Source organism: Colias croceus, chromosome 7 (genome assembly GCF_905220415.1).
Source record: "Colias croceus chromosome 7, ilColCroc2.1".
Classification (NCBI taxonomy): domain Eukaryota; kingdom Metazoa; phylum Arthropoda; class Insecta; order Lepidoptera; family Pieridae; genus Colias; species Colias croceus.
The window spans coordinates 6,418,977-6,431,383 of record NC_059543.1 but is presented as its reverse complement, the minus strand read 5'-3'; the positions used below and the strand labels follow the sequence as shown (position 1 = coordinate 6,431,383).

Below are 12,407 nucleotides of genomic sequence, written 5' to 3'. Positions count from 1 at the left end.
AAAATATACCGATCGAATTGGAGGTTTCAAAAATATACATTTGATACCAAGATTTTTTTCCAACCAGGGTGGAATTCATGAGTAAGTTCTACGAGGGTCACGGCTATGCCTTCCTTCCCTTCTCTTTCTCTGTTATTCTCGAACATGATGAGGAAGACATTAAAGTGAAACCGAACGGTACGCCCCAATGACCCCCACTGTACCACACGGACCCCACGTCCCGGGACACGCTGGACCCTGATATAGAACATCGCAATTGGTCCAGCCATTTCGCACCCACGTATATCTAACCACACGAAACCTGAAATATGCTCGGTGTTTGAATACGTACCTATTTTATAGGAGACAATTTTTTGCAGTGATTTTAAATATTTGTTATGATTGAGTAATTTTTTTATTGAGTTTTTGTTTTTATAAAAATAAAAAAATAATCATGGTTAAGTTTCTTGTTTTGTAACTTGATTTTAAGTGCTTTATAGTTATTCAGTTGTAATAGTATATAGGAATATATGATTATTTAAAATGAAAGTAGTGTATTTCAGGTTTGATAGTTAATTAAATGTGTAAATAAAGATTTGATTCTAATCTCTGACAAATAATTGTATTATCATTTTATTTATGCGTGTGTGTGACCTTAAAGTTTCCTTTCTACCGTTCGGAAATATGTCACTAGTTGAAATATCACTAACCTCGAAATTATTAAAATATTCGTGTTAAATTTTGATACACGTCTAATGATCAACGTATTAAAGAGCACACGAAAAGATACGTTAGATATTGATAAAATTGTTTATTATAATATAGAAAGTTTCTTTAAATCTTTATCATGTAAAGTGCCTATGTAGAGTATATACCTAATAGAGATAGAAAGAGAAAAGAGACAAGCAATTAAAGGAAGTCATTTTTGCCTAATTACGCTTTTTGATAATTCAAATGTACCAAAAATGCACGAATAATTTTAGAAGCACTATTTCAAGGAAACGAGCTTAAAAATAAAGATTTTAAGAAAAATTTTAATATAGACCTAGATATAATAAAAATCACAAATATAACAAACACATTATTTTATCTAGCAATGAGCATAACACAGATAATGTATTTTATGAAAATTTATTAAGCTTTAGTGTAAAATTTGAAAATATTAAATAATATACTCGATGATCGACGTATGTAGATTAACTAAATAAACAGTAAAATCACTGCCGTATTCTAATGGCTCACGGAATGGTTAAACAATACAAAATATATATTGATGAATATTGTGAGTTTTATTTTGTTAATATACTTATTACTTGTAATTATCTAAAATAAAAAAAATAAAATGTGTGAAAATTTAATCCTTGCAGTCTTGTGCCTTCAATTCTTCTCATATTGTACATTTAAATATTGGCCTTATTATGAAATATTAGCATTATTATCTTGAAATCTATCGTATGGTCAAATAGATCTGTAATTATTAAGAAATCAAGTTTAGTAATGCGTATTTTTATTGTTGATTTGTTCTCTTGTATGTTATAATTAAACATTATTTTTATTTTAGTAGTAAGTACCTAATATAATTTTAAGCTTTGTTGTACACGTCACATTACATTTTATAATATAGAAATTCCCTATATTCTGGGAGTGAATTCTTGTTCTCTGGAACTACTACATTACCTACAAGATCTCTGTAAATTTCATCTAAAACCAGTTTCAAAACTTCTGAATATGTTACGTTTTAGTTATCTAACAGTTTAAATGACTAATAATGTATGAAATTATACATCAAAAGTGTTAGATAGGCTTTCAGTGCTTTTAACAGGAAGACGCGGAACTGAACCTTGATGTTTTGTTCGTGTATTTCGTTCGTGTTTCAGTTTTATAACTTATTGATATTGTTGTAAAGGAATGAAATAGCTTGTTTTATTTAAATTTTAACAAATTTGTTTAATTACCTTTCTTGTAAATATAATTAGAAGGATGTAATTTCTGGTTTATGTGATCCATGTCAGTCATTTGATTGCATTAGATATCAAAAAAATAAACTTAAGTGCCTTAAATATAGGGCTTAGTAATTTTTGAGGTTGCACTTAGTAATTTTAAAAATATCACTCTTTTATAACGAAGCCTTATTTTTATCTAGTAGCTAGAACATTACAAAATCTATCAAAAGTAGGCAGAGAAAATACTTATATTCGATATGTCTCACAACTACAAGACAAATGTATACCTAGTACCTACTCTAAGTCCAGATTTAAAAGATGTCATAGCATTCTACTCTAGCTCTACCTATAGCATACTACAAAGCTTTGATAATTAATTTGATTAGCATAATAGATTTAATTATTTTAGAAAGCACCAAAGACCGATACTTTTAAATAATTATAAATAAGAACCAAAGTTGACTTGTGTAGTTATACGAAAGTTATTAAAAAAGTATTGTAAATACATTATAAGTTTGTCTTATACTGAATTTGTATTTCAGCACTTCACTATACGTAAGTCCAATCCTATAAAAAATATATCAAAAGGTTTCACATATCGTTAAAAACAGGTATTATTAAGAACAACCTTTATTCGAACTTATTGACATTAGTAGAACTCTCTTTAACATGTATAATTTTAAAAGAAATGTATAAAACAAAATACATCTACACCATTCCTAAATAAATAAATCTTATCTTAAATTGTTTATTATTTCAATCCCTTTTGAGCCTGATTTTATTTTTGTTTAGTTTTAATTTAGTAACAATTATTAAAATGTGTAATAAAAGCAGGTTAAACATCAGCAGCAGGAATAAATATAATATTATAAACCAAATAAACAAGATGAAATTGTTTTATGGGGAATTATATTAAACTATTATTTAGTTATAAGTTACATGACAATATAAATATTTAAGCCCTTTACAATAGCGGAATTATTATATGCATAGATTAGATTAGGTTAACATTATGGCAGTAGATTAACGGAATACCTTCAACCTAGGTAGGGCTCTATTTTGTAGTTTTCTTACTAAACATTAATATTATATTAGCCAAATCACATTCCTACAGAAGCACAATTATTAAACTCACAAACAAATCACAACAATATTTCATCGCCTTAAAATTTTTATTCCATAGAAAATTTTAAATTTTAAGCAAGACACTATTTTGCTTCCTTACCAAACAGGTATACATTTTACGTCAATACATATTTACGCAATTTCTATATCTAGACCATCATATACCATATTAAACAGTATCCTAGAGTTACGTAGGTATATCGTAGAAAATCCATATAATTTACAAATAACAATAACTATCAAATACACCACGATTTTATTATAATACGTATAAAAGTTTATAAATCACGAGATCGACTTTGGAACCTAATATTTTCTTGTCCTTTCTTTAACACAGGCAGTTTAAGAGGTTCTTAACAGTCGAAGAAGCGCTCTAAGCGCTTTAGCCCTATGCTAGGAACAACCGTGCTTCTGCATCCACGTTGAGTAACGCGCTACATCTGCTTGAGTCACTGTTCGCCTTGTTTTCTCAATAGCAGTGTCTAAATCTGCTTTAGATATTGGCGCTTCTAATTCAGTTCGTTTCAAGCGACGGATTTGTTCAGGTGTTTTTCCCGCAATTTTACGACGCATGGTCATCATAGCTGCATCTCTGGAAATTATAAAATGATTAGAGCAACTTATCTCAATATTACTTGCTACTATTTGATAGCAGAAAAATATACATTTACATAATAATGAGATTTGTAACACAAACCTGCACAAGTTACAAATATCTGAACCACTATAGCCATCTAACTTTGCAGCTAATTCGGGCAAGTCGACATCATTGGACAACACAACATCACGTAGACAAAGCTTCAATAGTTTGACACGAGTTGATTCTGAAATATGTTTTATCTTGAATTTTAGTTCGCAAGTAATTTTATATTAGCTTCGGCTAATAGAAAATTACTTTCCGCCAATATAACGAAATAATGAGATGCATCTAGCATCCTAACTACCTCCAAACACAAAAATCAAAGCATAAAATCGTTATGTGAAAGAAAGATAAACAAACAAACACACTTCTGCATTTATAATGTTAAAGTAACACATATGTTACATGGAAATTTTAGCTAAAGTAGATGCTGAAAGAACCATATAGTATAATTTGAATATTAAGTAACAATAGAGACTATTATGAACAAACTGAATACTCTCACCATCAGGAAGGCCGACGTATATCCTTTTTTCAAAGCGACGTCTGAACGCCTCATCGATATCCCAAGGGTGATTCGTGGCTGCTAACACCATAACCACTTTGTCTTGGTTACTGAAAAAAATGTTTAGCATATTGTATCTTTATAATTATATCGTCTATTGTATTAAACTTCAAACTGAAATAAGACTCTACATATTATGTAATTTTTTTGAAACATATTAGGCTTATCGCTCTTAAAATACAACTTACAAGGGTGCAGCTAATCCATCCATTTGAATCAGTAACTCAGCCTTGAATCGTCGAGAAGCTTCGTGCTCAGAGTCCGCCCCTCTCATCGCACAAAGTGAGTCCACTTCATCTAAGAATATCGTACTGGGTGCGTAGAAGGCGGCCTGTAATTTGTAAAATAGAGGCATTCTAATAAAAGCTGTCGATAAGTTCATGTTCATTTTTCAGATTTCTTATTTATAAGGTTATTACATGTTTCAAATATATTATATATTTTGATCGAATCTTGGCAATAACTAAAGCCAAAACATACCATATCAAAGAGTAATCTAACAAGTTTCTCAGAATCCCCTCGATATTTAGATGTCAATGTAGCAGATGATACGTTGAAGAAGGTGGTTCGACACTCGGTTGCGACAGCTCGCGCCAGCAAAGTCTTGCCTGTGCCGGGTGGACCTGTTAACAAAACTCCTCTCCAAGGTCGACGAATACCCTGAAACATATATTTTTGAAGCTTTTGTCATCAATGAAAGTTAAGAAAGAAATTTGAATACATAGTTAAATATATGCACATTAGGGTGGAGTGAAAAATATTTTTTTTCATTTTCGTTTCGGCATACCTGTAAAAAGATGTCATTATTGCTCATAAATACACATGCAAAATTATTCTTTGCAGATGATACATCTAGAGGTGCCCCCAACATCATGAACTTTCAGAAATTCAAAAAAATTAGTCGAAAATAATTAAAGTTTAATTTTGACAAATTAACGCTAAATCAGATTCTGTTTTATCTCGTTGGTTGCCAACGGGAAGACACAGAATACACAATACATATATCAATATATAAAAAAGTGGCTATTGCTGGCTACCAGTGGCTCTGGTCGGTGGCCCGTTTGCGCCAACTCTTATTGTAGGAAACATTGATTTTAAACAGTGCCATTAAGGAAATAACACTAATGTTAGTAATACTTCTAAATTACATTTTACACGTAAATACAATTAAGATCATAATTTAATATTTTTGATGTGAGTTCTATCTATAATTTCGCTTTGTTACAGTAAAATGTTGCAAGTCAAAATACGACAAACGACATGTTGTCCTGTATTTTGTTTGTCAGAGAAGTACCCAGTGAATCAATTACCAACTTATACTGATGTTAAGAAACTATTACTTATTTATTAGATATGAATTTAAACCTGATAAAATAACAAAATTCATGATTTATCCGAAAGATTACCTACGGAAATGTTTTATGTGTGGCGAAAAGCATCGCTTTCCACTATTAGCTTTAACAGAGTACTACAACTTATTCGACACACCATATTCGATGAATATAGACGCTTATTAAAACCTTATCAAGACCGACAAACGAACAAAAAAGAACAAGAAAAGATAACTGAAATATTTTGTCACTCAGTACCAAAGGTTATTTGATATTTGAAGTTGCAAATGCATTTTTTTTAACTCTCTTGTACTTGCTCTAAAGATTATACCGACTTAACTATGTGGCAAGAATGTAAGAAAACTGAACCTCTGACTTCTAATTTATCTGAAGAAACCTTTAAAGACATCGTGAAAAGCGGTTTGACTACGTTTCAGAATATCAAAGATTTTTTATGCCTTACCCAGGCCGTAAAGCATATTATCAAATTGGTGACAGAAGTTTCAAGTGCAGTTTGTTGAGAAAGTAAACAAAATGATTTTATAATGGCAAGAGTACCTATCAGTATTACGCCTGCCAATGCCTAATTTTGAAAAATAACAGCCTTATCTATACTAATATTATAATCTATACTAATATTATAAAGCTGAAGATATTGTTTGTTTGAACGCGCTAATCTCAATAACTACTGGACCGATTTGAAAATTTCTTTCGGTATTAGATAGCCCATTTATCGAGAAAGGTTATAGGCTGTATATCATTTCGCTTAGATTAACAGGAGCGGAGCCACGCGGGTGAAACCGCGAAGCGCAGCTAGTACTAAATAATTACGTATTTCTGATATTTTCATTCCTCTATAACATTATTTTCATTAATGAAAAACGTTAAAACAACTAATCAGGCTATTATTTAATGTATCACAAAGAAGTTTGTTATATAATAGACTTGAAGGCCATAAAAATAATGTGATTAAAAAATAAATCAAAGTTTGCTAAAAAATCATATTTTTCTAATTTTCAATTGGGTTGGGGCACCTCAAAACATTAAGACACGTAAACAATATTTTGTATGCTGAATTCACTCATTAAAAGGCACCTTTGTGTCGCTATGCCATTTGAAAAAAACAAAAAAAAAATTCTTTCATACATTATCACTCCACCCTAATGCACATACCGATTAGAGCTAAACTTCATTCAAAAATATTACATAAAAAAGATAATATCATAATATGCTAGTGTGAGAATAATTGGCATTCAAAATTACAAGTTTATATAAGATATATTTGTGTAGTTTCACAGCCCAAATTAATGGTAGCCACTTGACCCACTTCCCAAATGTTTCACGTAAGTTATAATTAAGCATGCAGCATGAATGGACAGCCGTATGTAATCGCGCACGCGAATCTTAACTTATAAATTTGAGACCGGCACTTTTTTGTTAATTACAATCAAATTAAAGATAAGTAACATAAAAATAATTAAATTGTAAACGAAATTTCTAATTCTCTTTCTTGTGATTAAAACGTTTGATTATTACGTTTTGGCATTGGCATTCGGTAAAATTACCGAATTATTAAATCAACTTCTTAGGAAGATGACATGGAACTAAAATAATAAATACACTTTTACCTTAAAATAATCGGGCATAACGAGCGGTAAAACCATTGCCTCTTGTAAAACTGATTTTGCGTCATCTAACCCGATCACATCTTTCCAGCGTACGTCCGGGTTTTTTTGCAATATATCCCTTTCCAGCGTTTCAACCAGATGAATTTCATATCCTGTTGCATCAAAAACTCTTTCATCCCTCTCCAATATCGCATCACCATCAGCAGACACGTCGCCTTTCCGGACAATAGGTTTAATCGGTATAAGGTGTCGCCTTCTCGGTGTTCGTTCGACTGATCTAGTTTTTCTACCACTGCCCATAGATGATGAAGATGTTTTTCGCGATACAATTGAAGGTAAGGAGGGTTGAAGATTAGGATCACGTTTACGTAATGTACCTGCCCATTTCTCGGTTGTAGGGTCCGTTTGTTTCGCTTGATCTAATGGCGTTTCTTGGAATTTGTTAACTGGAATTGGTCGAACCACTGAAAATTTGATGTATTAAGGAGATTTGCACTGTTATGTATTAACATATAAATATGTAGAGTTAATATACCTTGTGTTGGAGGATGTCTGGTTCCGTTGCCGTTATGGGTTTGAGGATTTTTAGCACGTTCTCTTCTAGCTTCACTTTTATCAGATCTCAGGCCATCTCTCGGAGGTTCTTCCTTGTCTGAACCACGTCTGGTCGTCATTCTTGCAAAGCCGAACGGTTGCATGCTTTCCACCATCATTCGGTCCATCATGCGGGCCATGTGGTGGAAGCCAGAACTGGGGCTAGGAATTATAAGAACGAAATAATTTGTATAAATAAAAGAAAAATTAAAATTGTAATTAGCTAAAGCTATTTCATTTCATTTCATTTCAGCTACTGTTACTCATTGAAGAAAAAATGGTACCTGCGTAAAAAATTAAGGGTTAAATAATAAAGAAATGAGAATGTTTATATTTATATAACTAACTACATTCTTAGAGCATTATTATATAAATTAATAAAGTTAGGTACAGATATACACACTGTGACAAGAAAATATCTAAATAAGTATGTTTGTGTGTATAATCTAATCTTGCTAATTATTTATGATTGTAGTTGTTCTTTGTTACAATTCAATCATTGTAGCCATGCTTAATACTAGCGAATCTAAATACTAGTACCGTACTTGAAGTACATACCCAAAAAAGGGATCATGATTGAAAAATTGTCGTAAGCCCGTAATATTGGGAATGAGTGAATCTCCAAATCCAAATTCCATTTTCCGTCGTACTACTCTAATCACCTTCGCAAGTTTCATAAGTAGGTTTGTAAGGAAATCATGTAATTAAATCTTATATTGTAACGAGGGCATTATTTTTCAGTATAGCTATTGTTGTGTGTCATTAGTGAAGCCGGGTTAAGAAAATCGTGCCAGTTTGACAGGTCTGTTTTGATCATGTTGCCATGGTAACGGCGTAGCGGAAACGAACCTCTATGCGTATTGGACAAACGTCTCGCACCCATAGTTTTTATATAACAAAATTAGTACTGGAAAATAGACCTTTATGACTAGTAATCATGAATAAAATTTGAGAATCACACCGATTTGATGAAGGTACGATATTTTGGGTGAAATTCATACCCAGTGACCCACTTATACTGTATAAATTACAAACTACAAAGTACAAAGTCATTCATTCATTGGCCTTTACGTCTTTTACAGACGATTTATGGTGTGTTGCCTGAGCAATGTTTTTGGTGTCCAAACAGTCCAATGCGGGATCGACACACTTTTCCGCAGGTCGGACAGGGGAAGTTTGCAGAAGCCGATTCAGAGTCGTCTTGATGGCGTTTCCTCCTTCTGTCTGCGAGTACTCTGAACCAAGACTCATCACAGGATCTGCAACCCTCGGAAACAAGTTTGCGCCATTCTGATCGATTAGTAGCGAGCTTCTCCCAATTATTATGATCAATCTTGAAAGAAGCCATGTCTCGTTTCACACAGTCCTTAAAGCGGAGCAAAGGTCTCCCGATGTCTCTCCTTGCGTCGGCGATTGCACCTAGCATAACGCGCCTTGGCAACCGAGAAGGCTCCATCCTGTACACATGCCCTAGCCAACGTAGGCGTTTCTGTTTGAGCAACGTAGTCAAGCTAGGTAGCTGTGCAGTTTGGAGTACTTTCTGGTTTGTGATCTTGTTTTGCCATGTTATGCCTAAGATTTTACGTAAGCAGCGCATATAGAAGGAATTTAATCGTCGTTCCTGTTTGGCATATGACGTCCAAGTCTCAGCCCCGTACAAAAGAATGCTCAAGATGGAAGCTTGGAACACTATCATCTTAGTCTTAACAGTGAGATGTTTGTTTCGCCATACCTTTTCATTAAGCTTCCCAAACATGGTCGCCGCTTTGCCGATACGAATATCGATCTCCGAGTCAAGCGAGAGATTGTTCGACACGGTTGACCCTAGGTAGCAAAATCTGTCAATTTCGAAATCGAAAGTACAAAGTACAAGATAAATAATTCGTTACTCGTAGACAAAAGACCTTTTTTTAAGTGTAGAATATACATATGTAGCAACTTTATCCAGATCGAGACATATCCATCATGATTTTCTTTTTAATATCTGATTCCTTTCGATTTAAAACATTAATAATTTAATTTGTCAAGATAACATCCCTTCAAGATCAACATGTTAGTCCAAAAAAATAACTCTACAAAAAGTTAAAAATTTTCTGTAGGTACACACCTAAGTATTATAAAGTTCATTGAATGCCTCAACGAATCTAAAATCTAAATTCGAGGTGGTTGAACTGACTGTTTACATTTTTAAGGAAGGGTAGCCTGACAGGCTTTGTACTGGATGTGTGTCAAGGGTCACTGAACTGGCTGGGGTCATTATTTCTTACAATGTCCATTGATTCGATGAGTTCAAAGACATATCGACAGTATTGGAGGTAAAGGTTAGTATTTTCCATACACGATTACCATTGGAATTGTCGAGACATTTACTGGGTCAATGAAATGTTGTGGCACACTTTTCTAAAATAATTACCTATTATAATTTACAGGAGCGCTCGAATTTCCTGGTGGTACATTAGCCGATTATCTGATGTCCTTGTTTTATAGAAAGTAATTTTATCAAGAGTGAATAATAAAACAGTAGTGTACACATTAATATTATATCTAAGATTTATATGAAGTTAGGTATTCTTTTTTTCTCCTCCAAATAGTGTGTTTCATTCTCAAAGACGAAAATAACTTTGATTTTATATGACAATGAACCATTTGTTTATATCAATGAAGATAAAGGGTGGAGAATTATGCTTTTAGTACTCCCACTCATGACCTTAGCACTAACGAGCCAAATCACTGAATCTGGTTATCACAATAACTTCAGTATCACCAATTGACTCCTACGCATCAATTGACATAAATAAATTTCATGTGATGATTTCCTGCCACATTATTTTGTCCTCGTTCTCAAGTTTACTTATAACTTGTTCTAAGAAGTACTAAGCGTCATCTTAAAGGGTTTAGCTGTAACCTTTGCTGCAACTTTACAACCTGATTAATGCTATAGCTGCACTAAGCTCTTAATGTCATCAAAATGAAGCACCAACCTACTCTACAACGTACTGTGCTATTCCAATGTAATTTCATACGATTTAATTTAGAACACTGAAATATGATGTAAAGTTCAATTTATTCAGATGCACGCTTGGCAGTGAAGATAAGCATAAAAAACCTATATATAGTTGTATTCAGTAACTCGTCTTCATCAATAGAGGAACGAATACGTTCATTCTGTTTTTCAATTTTTAACAAACATTGTTTACTCACTTCCATAAATAATAATTATCAAAAAAGCCCACTACTAGAACTACTCACTCATTTTAAGCAATTTTGAGGTAATTTTAGGCTCCTTTTCTAGTTCAATTATTTGGCGATAAAGGTGTCATTTATTTTGCCGAATGCAAGCTGAGTTCGACATGATTACAAATAAATTGGTGCTACGTGGTTACAATCTCTACTAATAAAAAGCAGATTTTGCTTTTTAAACTATTATTAACTGGCAATGTGGCAAATGTTATATTCTGAAAATTGGCATCATACTGGGAGACTGAATTATCGACGGCCTAAATATTTAAGACTCCTGCAACTCATCCACCATCTCTAAGCTCTGTCTTTTCTCTAATTCTAATGAATGAAATGAAACGAACTAGTAACCACAGTAAGTAACGCTTTTCTTAGTTTATAAGCATATGACAAAAGAACACTACATTTTATTATAAAATATTATATAATACGTCATAAACGTATCGTGCATTGTCCAGTCAGACAAGAACGCATCGAATCGATAATTCACCTTAATTGAACAATCCTTTCACGGTAATTTCATTAGCACTGACCACGTTGGCTAAACGTTCGCTATATCTAGATAACCTAGCCCCTAGGTACCTTTTACATATAATAGAAAATGTTGATGTTTAGTGCAATACATTGAAAGTGCATTTTATTACTATGTGGAATTGCACTTGCAAATATAACTTTCAATTTAGTTGCACATGCACATATCTATATTACCGATTATATCGCCTATATGACATAATATGCTTTGCATACTTATGTTTGAGAACTTATCAAGGACGAGGAGAAGGACTATTTATGGTAAAAAACGCCTTGAAATTAAATACTTTGCGTGCAGAAAAATACGCGATTCATATCGCTACTCAAAAGGAAATTGTCCTTGGTACAATATAAGTACCCCTTAAACCCGCGCCATTCGTTCATTTTAGTAAAGCTTATAAGTTTAATAATTTTCATTAATTTGCTACTTACCAGCCAATATCCCACGCAGAATGAAAAGTGGGATGAGCCGACATTGCTCCAAGCGGAACTCCAAATCCAAACTCAATTTTAACATCATCAGCTGTACGGAACCACGAGCGAGAGGAAGATGCGTTCATTGACGCTGATTTTGTATCGTCGGACATTTTATTATTGTTTTCTAATATAGCATTAGATACAAAATAGAAATGATTTCAATAACATAAGATTTTCTAAATTATTCCAACATAATATAGAAATCTCCTACTTTTTAAAAACGCACATTAAACCTATCTAACGCATATAATATAAAACGATGGAACGTGTGGTTTTTTATTAATTATAAAAAAATGCAATGCTAAAGTTTCGTAGCGCGCTACGCGACAGCTACGAGCCAACGAGCCTGCCCGCCTG

General features: G+C 33.0%; 2 protein-coding genes across 2 annotated transcripts in view; one reads left to right on the top strand and one right to left on the bottom strand.

Annotated features, from left to right (window-relative positions):
- The window catches only part of LOC123693022 (V-type proton ATPase 116 kDa subunit a1-like), a 21,186-nt gene extending 18,520 nt beyond the window's left edge, over positions 1–2,666 (top strand). The window contains exon 14 of the mRNA XM_045637888.1: positions 68–2,666. Within this exon, the coding sequence (XP_045493844.1) occupies positions 68–191 (124 nt within the window). The 3' untranslated portion in view covers positions 192–2,666. The remainder of the gene's footprint in view (positions 1–67) is intronic.
- LOC123693024 (katanin p60 ATPase-containing subunit A1-like) lies at positions 2,541–12,407 on the bottom strand. The gene is made up of 8 exons (XM_045637890.1): positions 12,006–12,407; positions 7,747–7,967; positions 7,212–7,675; positions 4,733–4,912; positions 4,441–4,583; positions 4,193–4,302; positions 3,745–3,871; positions 2,541–3,639 (listed from the first exon to the last, which is right to left on the bottom strand). The coding sequence occupies exons 1-8, from the start codon at positions 12,158–12,160 to the stop codon at positions 3,441–3,443; spliced, it is 1,599 nt and encodes a 532-aa protein (XP_045493846.1). The 5' UTR covers positions 12,161–12,407; the 3' UTR covers positions 2,541–3,440.

Coding starts and splice junctions, on each gene's coding strand:
- LOC123693024 (XM_045637890.1), bottom strand. CDS start 12,160: ATGTCCGACGATACAAAATCAGCGTCAATGAACGCATCTTCCTCTCGC. Junction 4,913..7,211: donor TTATGCCCGATTATTTTAAG/GTAAAAGTGTAT, acceptor TATATGTTTCAG/GGTATTCGTCGACCTTGGAG. Junction 3,640..3,744: donor GATATTTGTAACTTGTGCAG/GTTTGTGTTACA, acceptor TATAATTTCCAG/AGATGCAGCTATGATGACCA.